The sequence below is a fragment of the Centruroides sculpturatus genome, unplaced genomic scaffold (assembly GCF_000671375.1).
Source record: "Centruroides sculpturatus isolate CEXI.00-Female unplaced genomic scaffold, Cexi_2.0 scaffold517, whole genome shotgun sequence".
NCBI lineage: Eukaryota > Metazoa > Arthropoda > Arachnida > Scorpiones > Buthidae > Centruroides > Centruroides sculpturatus.
In genome coordinates this window covers 367,305-380,389 of record NW_019384811.1, presented here as the reverse complement: position 1 = coordinate 380,389, position 13,085 = coordinate 367,305, and the positions used below count along the sequence as shown (strand labels likewise).

General features: G+C 29.3%; 1 protein-coding gene across 1 annotated transcript in view; it reads right to left on the bottom strand.

Moving 5' to 3' along the window:
- Window positions 1-55: 55 nt before the first annotated feature.
- LOC111629787 (disks large homolog 1-like) overlaps window positions 56-13,085 on the bottom strand; it is a 366,953-nt gene continuing 353,923 nt past the window's right edge. The window contains exons 16-18 of the mRNA XM_023373697.1: window positions 10,748-10,847; window positions 10,482-10,658; window positions 56-471 (exon numbers count right to left, since the gene is read on the bottom strand). Of these exons, the coding sequence (XP_023229465.1) occupies window positions 360-471; window positions 10,482-10,658; window positions 10,748-10,847 (389 nt within the window). The 3' untranslated portion in view covers window positions 56-359. The remainder of the gene's footprint in view (window positions 472-10,481; window positions 10,659-10,747; window positions 10,848-13,085) is intronic.

The window sequence follows — 13,085 nt, the reverse complement described above, 5'->3', positions numbered from 1 at the left end:
GATAAACTAGTTTGGCCTAAAATCGGGTTTGGCCGGTAACATATATAAATCATTAACTAAATTAATACAGCTAACAAAGTGCTGGCGAGACAGAGCAAATTAATAATTTCCTTTTATCTATTATTGTAAATACAAGAGATATCAGTTTAGGTTTAGTGATCATGTGCAGTGAGAAGATTCAGTTCATTCATAAGTATCTAATTTGAAAGGAAAATAATGTTCTTGGCATTATAACTTGAATCTCAGTTTTAGTATTATATGCTACATATAACTATTATAAGAATATTTAGTTTGAAATAAATATTGTGTTTCTATAAATCTTATATATACTTTGCTCAAATCATTTGAAATAATTAAAATTAATTATACTTTTCCATTTGACTATTAAATTCATTTACCTTTCCATCAGTCAAATTGCTTCTTCCTTGAAATTTAACTGATTTAAGTCTTGCCCTCTCTTTTCTTTCCACTCTGAGGAAAAATAAATAAATAAGAATAAATGAATTATATATATATATATATTTATTTGTTTATAAGAGTTTTAAAGTTCAGTATTACATTTTAAATTTTGTAATAAATACTTGAAAATTTAAAATTCTTTTTGTTTATCTGTATAAATAAAACTCTCTTCTCTTAATAAAAAATTTGTTTTAGATGATTTGAGATTAAACCAGATATTCTGATTCAATGTCTTTCAATGTAAAGTAAGCAAAACTCTTAAATGATGTTTAACTTAGTTTTTATTTTCTCTGTTTTCACATTTGAGAATGTTAACATTTCAAGTTCTATGAACTTCCCTACTGGGATATTGATATTACACGTTTTAAAAGAAAATATGGCAAAATTTGACCACACAGAATTACTTTCTTAAAATGAATTTGTTGTAATTTGTAAAACATTACTATTACTTGTTGCATTATCATTACCAAAATAAAAAACTGAAAGTCAAAATTGACATCATTTCTATTTTATGTATAATAAACCATCAAATAAATTTTCTTATTGATGTAATTCTTTTGATTTTGCAGAATTTTATGATTATATTTATCTTCAAAGTATCATTTTAAGTTTCTTCACTTAAACATATTTTTTCATCAGCATAATTGTTTTGATCTTATCTATTTTGTAACAGCAATAAAGTTATTTTTAAGCATTTTAACAAAAACTGACCTCTTTCATAATAATATTTGACTGGCATAGAAAAATCCTTTTCTAAATACATTTAATTGTCATCTGTTTGTAATCAGGCATCAATTGATCAGAACTACTAATTATATATTACAAAAACCTTTATATTGTTTATGTAAACAGTACATATTACATTACTTATATCTTTAGATCTCTGTTTTAAATAAACAAACTTCACTTTTTAAAGAGATCTAAAGATAGGATGAAATATATTTAGTTTTATTTCTGTAAAAATTATAAATAAATAAATAAAGTCATGCGAAAAAAGTCATGATCTAGATATTTTTCAAAAAATTATGTTAATGATGATAAAAATATTTTAAAATAAACAAATTTTTCTCTTTGAATTTAGATTTAAATACAAAAACATGAACTATTCATTTAAATAGTTAATACAAAATAAGTATTTTGATAAATAATAACACAATAATAGCATATAAAATTTTCTGATAGACTTGCATTTTAGATTCTAAAGACAGAATAAAAATTGTTCTGAAAATATTAATTGTTAAAGAAATTAACAAATTCACTTTTTAAAAACAAAGCAAAAAATATAAGTAATTTAACATTTACAGCAGAACTTACTTATTGTAATCAGAAATATTGTTATCACTCATTTAACATTATCATCCCATCAGTAATTGCATCAAAATTAACAACAATCCAAGCCATTTTCCTTTCAGTGAATGTTTACTATTCTATGTTTCCAGTCTTTTTAATTAATCTTCTTCAGGAGATATCTGAATTTTACAATTTACAAAGAGCAAAGCCTTAACTTAAGCCTATAACAGTTTGTCTTGTTCCAAAAATGGAGGAATGTTTTAATTTTAAAAGGCACATGCTTGACTGCATGTACAGTATGTTCACTACGCAAAAATGGTTGCAAATTACAGTTAATATTATCAGACTTCGCATGCTCCAAAACATATAAGTACATTTATAATCATTTATTATTGTAATCAGGATTTCACTTATATTTATCATTATTCTTCAGGTAGATAGGCATTTTAAGCTGTCATTTCATGTTGTCAAGTTTAGCATTGCTTATGTTAGCACTAGCATTAGCTTAGCACTGTTATGTTATCATCATTACCAGTCTTAACAATAGTTTAACCATTTAATGTTAAGTGTAATTCGCTTAAAATACAACAACTAAAGTTGCTGGCATTTCTTTTTTGATTATTATTTAATTATTTGAAATTGAAAGCAAATGACCAGCACTCTTGTTTTCAGTTTAGAAAACTATTAATTACAGTATTAAAGCTACAAAATTCTTAATGTTATCTGTGTTAATCTTGTTTTATTTGTCTTTCTCATCGGTTTCACATGAATATTGGAAAAATAAGTAATCCTTATTGCAGTGTATTTAAAAGTAAAAGCAAAGGAACAAACTAAGAGTATTTCATTACATCATCTTCCAAAAGATCCAAAGTTATCGAAATAGTGGATTACATGTTTTAAAATTTGAAAAGCACCAAAAAAATACTTCTGCCTACTTTTTGCATTTTTTCATATGACTGATTATACAGGGTGTGGCAGAAAGAATGTTCTGATTTGGCAGAAGCGTTGCTTTGCTCATAGTAGAGGTACAGCAGTGGGTGTAATCTCTCTTGATTTGTTTGTGCATGTTATTTTTAGTTACCATCATGGTGTGGAGTGGAGAGCATTGTGTTTTTGTTGTTGAAGAGTTTGTTACGAATGGTGAATCTGTGATGATAACAATGCAATGGGCTTTCCAAATACATTTTCAGCTTGGTCATCATGATCTGGTTCTGGCTGCACCAACAATTCATTGTTGGGTTTCAAATTTTAGACAAACAGGTTTAGCTTTAAAAAGAAAGAGTCCTGGCTGCCCTATAAATGTAACAAGACTGGAAGATGTGGCAGCTGTGAGAGCTTCCATACAGCAGTCTCCTAAGCAATCTGCATTAAACATGTCTGATCGTAGTCTCCACAGACTTTACACAGCTTAATCCACATCCCTACAAAATAATGGTCGTTTAGGAGTTGAATGATAGGGACTATCCAATCCGTAAAAGTTTGTGTCAGGATATTCTGCAGTGCATTCCCCCAACAGTGGTACTGATCTCCAGTGACGAAACCCATTTTCATTTATCAGAGATGATCAACAAACAGAACTTTAGGTACTGGTCTGACAGTAATCCTCAAGAACTCCATCAGCGACCACTCCATAGTCCAAAAGTTACGGTTTAGCGTGCCTTAGGTGATTTCAGTGTGTGGGATCCTTATTTCTTTGAAGAGGGCGGTGTTACAGTGACAGTATTGTCAGAGCACTATTGTGAATTGCTTGAGAATTTTCTCCATCCATTAGTTAACGGTTTACTCAATGATCATGATCTGGAAGATGTATGGTTTCAGCAAGATGGCGCCACATTGAATACCTCTAGAAGGTCACTTGGAATTCTCAGAAACTTGTTTCGGGGCCATTTTGTCTCTTTACGGGGTGATATTGGTTGGCACTGCATTCGTCAGATTTGGCTCCATGTGATTTTTTTCTGTGGGCTATCTCAAATCAAAAGTGTACCAACACTGACCAATAAATATGCAAGAACTCAAGGCAGCAATTACATAAGAAATCATGGCAATTCACGCTGGACATAGTCCGCAGATCAATGCAAAATTTCCGAAACTGCATCGACATTGACAATCACCATTTAACTGATGTACTCTTCAAAACCTAATGGATGACAATGGCATACTGTGTACTTATCAGGTATAAAAGATTTCTTTCTTTATCTTGCTTTGTATTTTGTTTATCGTCATTCCAAATCAGAACATTCTTTCTGCCGTACCCAGTATAATGCTAGATAAAATATGAATCTCCAAGTGAGTCATTTAAAAAAGTACTGTATAATGGTTTAATATTATTTTATTATTGTTTAATTCATAGTTTAAAGATTTATTAAATAAATGCATTGACATATTTTAAAATTTTATTGTTTTAATCTTATAATATAATCAAGACCGGGTTGATTATGATAATAATAAGAAGCACAGAGCCCAAATGGTTAGGAATTAAAAGTTGAAATTTGGAACACAGTTAGGGTATGTCACGACAATTTACACTAAGAAGGGGTTTTTCAAAATTCCTCTCCATGGGGAGAGGGAGTGAATTAAGGCTTATCCTGAAGAACTCAGCTTCTACTGTACTATTTTAGATGCACTTTCTTGTGTTTTTAACTGCGTTTTAGTAGGGTACGTCATGAGAATGCAAACTAAGAAGGAAATTTTGGAAATTCCATACCCCAGAGGGAAGAAGAGAAGAGAGTTAGTTTTAGTCAGTATAAAGTGTAAATAATACAGAAGGAAAGTAAATAGTGGCACATATAGTACACATTTTGGCAATTAATATTAATTTAATCATTTTCCCCCTTTCTGGCAACTCAAAAACAATAAATCCAAATATTTGAATTTGTTTAAAATATTTTATTCAAAATATAATGTTCAAACAATTTTTTAGATTTTAGAATTTAAAATTAATCATTTAATTCAAGTAAGGTTATCATCAAGTAAGTTAATTCTCCATTATAATGAAAAATTTTCTGATTTATTTTTTTATTTTTTAGGTTACTTAAATAAAAATTCTTTTTAAATACTAAAGATTTATTCAGTTAAAATTCAATAATGATTTTAATCATTTTTTTCTATTAGATATCTGATAAATAGAATAGTGAAAATGAAATTTCTCATAAATTTGACCCTAATCTTATAATATAATTGAGACGGGATGATGATGATGATATTAATATTAAGCACAGAGCCCAAACAGTTAGGAGTTAAAAGTTGAAATTTGGGTAGTCATGAGAATGTACACTAAGAAAGGATTTTCCAAAATTTCCCTCTGCAAGGGAGAGGGAGATGTTAAAGATTACTCTGAACTCAGATTATACTGTACTATTTTTCATATAATTTTTTGCAGGAAATTGAACATATTTTTAGACCCATCTAAAAATTCTCTAATTAGTCTCAGAAGAGAATGAACCTAATTCATGCACTCGTTGAAAACGGGTAAGATTGGCTATAATCTAATAATCTTAATCTTTGCTTTCATTACTTTTTGCCCAAGCAATGCCAAGCTCATCTGCTGGTATTAGTATAATGGTGAAGAGTTTAATAATAGAAGTTTCTTGACAAATTTTAATGACTAATTCTTTTGTACTCAAATATTATTGTTTTGATACTACTGTCTACATAACAACACTTAACAAAATTAAATAAGAATATCTATACTAATATATAAAGAGGTAATGTTTGTATGTATGTAAGTTTCGTTGCAGCAGGTAATCTCCGAAACTACTCATCCGATTTCAAAAATTNGAAAAAAATTTTTTTTATTGTCACATAATTCCTTTTTTATGTGAATTTTTTTTTATGGTAGTTTTCGGCGATATCCACAAAATTTTTTTGCAGATACAGTATAGACATCGTTCTCCAGTGCACATGATCACCTTTGACAGGTATAACCATCGATCACCTCAGAGTGGTTAAGGAGCATGAATCATCATTATCTTTTCTTCTAGTACAGAATGAACCAATCTGGAATGAGAATTCGATTTGCAGAAAACTAAAAAAATCACAGATAATATGTATGATAAACACTCCAAACGATATGCCAAATTCTTGGGCTATGTAAAGGCTATAATTAAATACAGTGGGTGATTGGTTAACAAACATAATCCGTTCCAAAACTTTGTTCACTATCCGAATTGTTTGTTAACTGATTATTGATTTATATAGATTCTATGGGAATTTGATTAATCTGTCCCAAAAATAAAAATTATATACTTTCTTACTACATTTATTTATATGTAATAATTTTATTATTACATATTACATATATGTAGGAATAGTGATTGAGATAGAGAACTAGAAATGACAATAATCCAGCATTCGTAACTGCCTTGATAGAATGATAATATTCTTGTCTTCATAACATCTTTTCGTCCTTTCTTACTTTCGCGCCATCACCAACTGTCATCTTTCTCTTACTTCCCCCTTTCTCATCCCTTCTCTCTCGTTCTTCTCGTCTCCCCTGCAACACCTCGTAAATTTATTGTCTTAACGGTTTAGGAATGTAACTCATCTAAACCCCACATATATACACAGTCTTGCATTTTTTATTGGTCATGTTTTTTCTGTTTGTGAGGGTTAAAGAATCTATCTAACGTTGATTGCTTTTCTCTCTTCAGGATTTTTCAGAAGTAATTAATAGCATTGTTGTTGTAGAGATCCCCAAGCATATTAACTTCAACCTGGTTTGGATGCCATTCTAAGACCATTGTTCTGACATCTTCCCACTTCTTCAAAAGATCTTTAATAGCAGATATTGGCATTAATCCTCTTTTTAGAAGAAAACATATCTCACCGAGTTTCTTGGTGTTCTTCATTTAAGAGTTCTTGGTGTTCTTCTGTCGTCAGATCAGTTTCAGGTTCCATTATGAGCTCTTCAATGTTCTTTATTTCTCAGATGTGATTTTTGTTACTTCTTTAGCTGCTTGATTATACAGTAACTTTTTTAAATAAGATTGAACTGCAGCCTACTGTATACCTGTTCAAGCCATACTGCCCAGCAACATTAGACATCTTCTGTTCATGCTCTACCTTTACTATTATACTCTCACCTTTTGAAAATAAAAACCGATGCAAAATTTAACGAGTGCCCACCCGACAGTCTCACGAATACTTTAAAAAATTCTTTCTGTCAGAAAAATAAAAGGCTGGAATTACAAGGGAGAGTTTCAAAGTTCAGGGGAATACTATCCAATTAGTATATACCATGCTGAGCGTCGATGTCAATGTCTCCTGCACACCAAAAACTTTCAAATTGTTGCCTGAAGACAAGGGAAAATTAATCAGTATTCATTATTTTATGTCGCTTCTTCTTGTGTTTGTTCTGTGAGATGTTCATTATCCAAACATAAAAATCGTTAACGAACGTGTTCATTATCCGATTTGTTCGTTGAACTGTTTGTTAATCGATCACCCACTGTATTAGAAATTAATTAATTTGACTAGAGGTAGGCAGTTATGCTGCCATCTAGTATTAAGTTTAATGACCAATTCCAAATTAAATTTTAAAAATGTCTGAATTAAAAATTAATTATTTATAATTATTAAATTTAATACAAGATGGCAGCATAACTGCCTACCTCTAGTCAAATTAATTAATTTCTATTACAGTGGGTGATCGATTAACAAACAGTTCAACGAACAAATCGGATAATGAACACGTTCGTTAACGATTTTTATGTTTGGATAATGAACATCTCACAGAACAAACACAAGAAGAAGCGACATAAAATAATGAATACTGATTAATTTTCCCTTGTCTTCAGGCAACAATTTGAAAGTTTTTGGTGTGCAGGAGACATTGACATCGACGCTCAGCATGGTATATACTAATTGGATAGTATTCCCCTGAACTTTGAAACTCTCCCTTGTAATTCCAGCCTTTTATTTTTCTGACAGAAAGAATTTTTTAAAGTATTCGTGAGACTGTCGGGTGGGCACTCGTTAAATTTTGCATCGGTTTTTATTTTCAAAAGGTGAGAGTATAATAGTAAAGGTAGAGCATGAACAGAAGATGTCTAATGTTGCTGGGCAGTATGGCTTGAACAGGTATACAGTAGGCTGCAGTTCAATCTTATTTAAAAAAGTTACTGTATAATCAAGCAGCTAAAGAAGTAACAAAAATCACATCTGAGAAATAAAGAACATTGAAGAGCTCATAATGGAACCTGAAACTGATCTGACGACAGAAGAACACCAAGAACTCTTAAATGAAGAACACCAAGAAACTCGGTGAGATATGTTTTCTTCTAAAAAGAGGATTAATGCCAATATCTGCTATTAAAGATCTTTTGAAGAAGTGGGAAGATGTCAGAACAATGGTCTTAGAATGGCATCCAAACCAGGTTGAAGTTAATATGCTTGGGGATCTCTACAACAACAATGCTATTAATTACTTCTGAAAAATCCTGAAGAGAGAAAAGCAATCAACGTTAGATAGATTCTTTAACCCTCACAAACAGAAAAAACATGACCAATAAAAAATGCAAGACTGTGTATATATGTGGGGTTTAGATGAGTTACATTCCTAAACCGTTAAGACAATAAATTTACGAGGTGTTGCAGGGGAGACGAGAAGAACGAGAGAGAAGGGATGAGAAAGGGGGAAGTAAGAGAAAGATGACAGTTGGTGATGGCGCGAAAGTAAGAAAGGACGAAAAGATGTTATGAAGACAAGAATATTATCATTCTATCAAGGCAGTTACGAATGCTGGATTATTGTCATTTCTAGTTCTCTATCTCAATCACTATTCCTACATATATGTAATATGTAATAATAAAATTATTACATATAAATAAATGTAGTAAGAAAGTATATAATTTTTATTTTTGGGACAGATTAATCAAATTCCCATAGAATCTATATAAATCAATAATCAGTTAACAAACAATTCGGATAGTGAACAAAGTTTTGGAACGGATTATGTTTGTTAACCAATCACCCACTGTATTTAATTATAGCCTTTACATAGCCCAAGAATTTGGCATATCGTTTGGAGTGTTTATCATACATATTATCTGTGATTTTTTTAGTTTTCTGCAAATCGAATTCTCATTCCAGATTGGTTCATTCTGTACTAGAAGAAAAGATAATGATGATTCATGCTCCTTAACCACTCTGAGGTGATCGATGGTTATACCTGTCAAAGGTGATCATGTGCACTGGAGAACGATGTCTATACTGTATCTGCAAAAAAATTTTGTGGATATCGCCGAAAACTACCATAAAAAAAAATTCACATAAAAAAGGAATTATGTGACAATAAAAAAAATTTTTTTCTTTACTAGACATAACCGCTTAAAAAATTTTTTCTGAAATGGAAACGAGAAAAACATGTGGGAAAATTTTTTAAAAATTTCCCATGTTTATTCTCCACTATATCGTCATAGCTCCATAGCTGACTAACCCACTGTACAAAGGTTAACAATGCACATTGTACAATTTTCTTTCAATAAACATTATACATAAAATACAGTGGTACCTCAGGATACGAAATTAATCCATTCCGAAACTGAGATCGTATCATGAAAATGTTGTAAGGTGGATCATCTTTTCCCATACGATTACATGTAAAACCAAATAATTCGTTCCAACGCGAAAAACATACTCAAATTAAAGCCAAGTAATACATTAAAAAAAATAACTGTAGTAAGAAAAACAAATGAAAAATGCGAACTAATGTAACGTCGTATGGTGAGTTTTTGTTCATATCGTGGAGCAAAAATATGTTCGAATTTCATGTCGTATCCTGAAAATTTCGTATGCTGGGGCGTTCATAACCTGAGGTACCACTGTATTTGAGTATTTTTTTCATCATGGAACGCATTATCATATTTTACATTAATTTCTATGGGAAAAATTGTTTCGCTTAATGAGGGTTTTGCATTACAAATATGATTCTGGAACAAATTATGCTCGTTAAGCAAGGTTCCACTGTAATAAATATTCAAATTATACAGTTTTAATTTTTGCATAAAAATCAAACAATATTTACATAAAGATGACTTAACTCAGGATTATCTTCATTTTGAAGTATTAAAAGACTTACATAAAAAATATATAATTTTTTCCCTGAGTCTATTTCTTTTATCCTTTTCACAGTCCTCAGAAGTAACAGCAAATTACATGGCTTGAAGATATAGCATAATCTTAAAACAATGATTATAAAATATTAAAAAATTCACACAAAAAAGGATAAAAGAAATATGTAAAAAAATATATAATTTTTTTCAAGTCTATTTGTTTTAAAACTTCAAAAAACCAGTTTTAATTAATTGTTTAACAGGTTCTTTAATGGAAATTCTGATTACTGAATCTTACATTAAAACTAGTTTTATTTACTTATTTTGTTGATTATCATCATTAAAGGCAAGTTTCAAACTGATTACAATAAGTAGATTCTTACTGTATTATAATAATTATTTTATAACAAGCAATATAAGGATTTGCCTAATTTATGATTAAAGTTTGAAGAAACTTTGCAAAGCAAAGCATTTTAATTCAAAAAGTAAAATTAATTATAAGTATAATTAATATAAATTATCTACACTTAATTAGAATGTGTAATTTCTTAAGCAAAGCACTTTCCTTTAAATCCACATATTTTTAAATAATAATAATTTATATGCTGATTTTTCAAGTTTAATATATTAAAGATAAAAGCCATTTTATTCTCAAAAGTTTTTAAATGTACAGTACATACCTTCTCTTACTTGGAATTATTCCAATACCTTCTTCTTCACCATCTGGTAAAATTTTCCTAGCTTGCCACCATTCATCATCACTAGCATTAATGACATGAAGAATATCACCAAATCGAAAAGGAAGGCCTCTACTAGGAAGGCCACTGTCTTTGGAAGGATCATAGTCAAACAAAGCCCTAAATTATATTATTATGTTATTCATGCACCATCTTGATATATTGTAGCATATAAGATTTATAAAATTAACAATAAATATTAAAACTACCTCACATAGAGAGACCTCTTCTGTGATGTTCGTAAACTTCCTGATGTATTCAACATTTGTTCTCGTAAGTCATGAATTTTTGCTTCAAATCGATTATATTCTATAAAATTAGATTTTGGATTATAAATTATTTTGCTTTATATTTATTAATTTTTTTTTAGTTTAATAATTTGAAATTTTAATTGCTCAAAATAATGAATGCTTGTTTTTATAATTTGAATTGAATGGTATTGTAATTATTGTAGTTTATTCTCTAAAGTTACAATATTAACAGTGACAGCATCAACAATTAAAAAATTATTACTTATTTTACAGTTATAAGTATAATATGAAGATAATAAGCTCAATATGTATAAAAAATAATGAGGATCACTGAATAATGAGCAGAACTAATGCTCCTATTCAGAGGGTTGAGCTATTCCTATTCAGTGAAAAGAGAATGAAGCTTGGTGAGCTATAGCTCACCAACCTTCATTCTCTTTTTACTGAATTTTGTAAATCTGTAGTACTAGGTATTTATACATACAATTAATATGAAATAACAATATTTTTAATATATATTTCATCCTTCAAAAACAGAAAATAAAGTTAGCAATTATATTTAAATATCATATAAGTAAAGTAAAATAAAGTAATCAACTATTTATTCTTTTAGAAATGTTTTCAGAATAATTTTGTCCAGCATTAGCATTACAAGTCAGACTAAACAGGACCAAAAAACTGACTTTGGAAAAGTGTTTGCAGGCCATCACCATCACTATGTGAAATGCACTTGAATTTTATTTAATCTGAATATATTTTCAATTTTTATAATATTAAAACAAAATATAACTTTGTGTTTATGTATTAAAACAATTTTGTTATAAATGTTAATATTGTGATTTTGTGCAAATAATAATGTGATTTTTTGATAATGAGCAGAAGCTAAGTAAAAAATTTTAATGATTTTAGAATGCAAAGAAAGTTTTAATTTTTAAAATATGATATAAGACACTAGAGAGCAAAATATTAAAATATATAAATTCATACAAATGTATTAATAAAAAGTTATAAATTTTACTAATCATACTGGAGAGAGGATAAATGATCTTCAAATATGTCTATGGCTATTAGACATCATTTTGTGAAACAAAGATATTTGACAAGGCAAGCATTGATATGGACTAATATCAGTTCTTATAGAAAAAATTAGTAAATTAAGTGCTACAACATAGTTCTTTGACTACATATATATCTATTTTATAAATACTTTAATAACATAAAAATAAAATAGAAGAATTGTAAAAATATCTAAAAATTAAAATATGTTTCCACAACTCTTATTTTATTTTATTAAATGATTTATAGAATGCAATGATGTTTTTTTGACAAACAAAGTAAATAATCCAAAGAAAAACATCTGAGATGTAAAAAAAATTGTGTCAAGTAAAAACTTTTGACAATTTAGACAACAGTAAAAAATTTTCTAGGATTTTTCTTTGGTAAAGATATGATTCATGCTTTGAAGGAAAATGTAGGAAAGAACAATACAGGTAAAATTCTTGAGGATACCACTTTGAAGTGTCAAGACTATTTTTACCATAGAAAATTCCTAAGAAAAATTTTGACTGTTGTCTAAATTATCAAAAGTTTCTACTTGGTGAAATTTTTTTACATCTCAAATGTTGTATTGGTTAACTATTAGTGTTATAATTATATGTTGGTACTATGTGTTTGTAAGCTGATGAGGGGTTGCTGTCAGGGTCAGGTTAATCCACTTTGGGGCCCTAGACATTTTCTTCTTACCGAGCCCCCTCCCACATAAGAACATAAAAATACATTTTCTTTAGATTTTAGAATTCACAATAACCATATAAAAAGCAATATATATTTGTTTATTATATACAGCTATCCAACAGAAAAGTAAATTATCTTATTTACAAATCTTTTCAAAATAGACAGTTTGACCGGCCCTAGACATTTGTCTATGCGATGATCCGGCCCTGGTTGTTGTACCTGAAATGCATCCTTACCTAAATTTGAAGGTGATTATTAAAAACTAACTTTTTGTAAAAGATCTGGTCTTTTCTCTGTCGGCTTTGGTGTGATAAGCCCTTCAAATTGTTAAATCCTATTTATTAGGCTATCTAACTCTATCTAAATTAAAGTCGTGGACTAAAAGCGTCATTTATTATCAAATGTTTTTGTTTAATAATTGTATTACATCACAACATAAGAAGGTGACACACAATTCGATCACTGAGTACTGATCAAATGCATTGCCAACTGATGCCATTTAGAAAAACAGTTATAAAAAGTTTTAATTTGCATAAATTTGAGCTTTTGTTATTCTGAACAT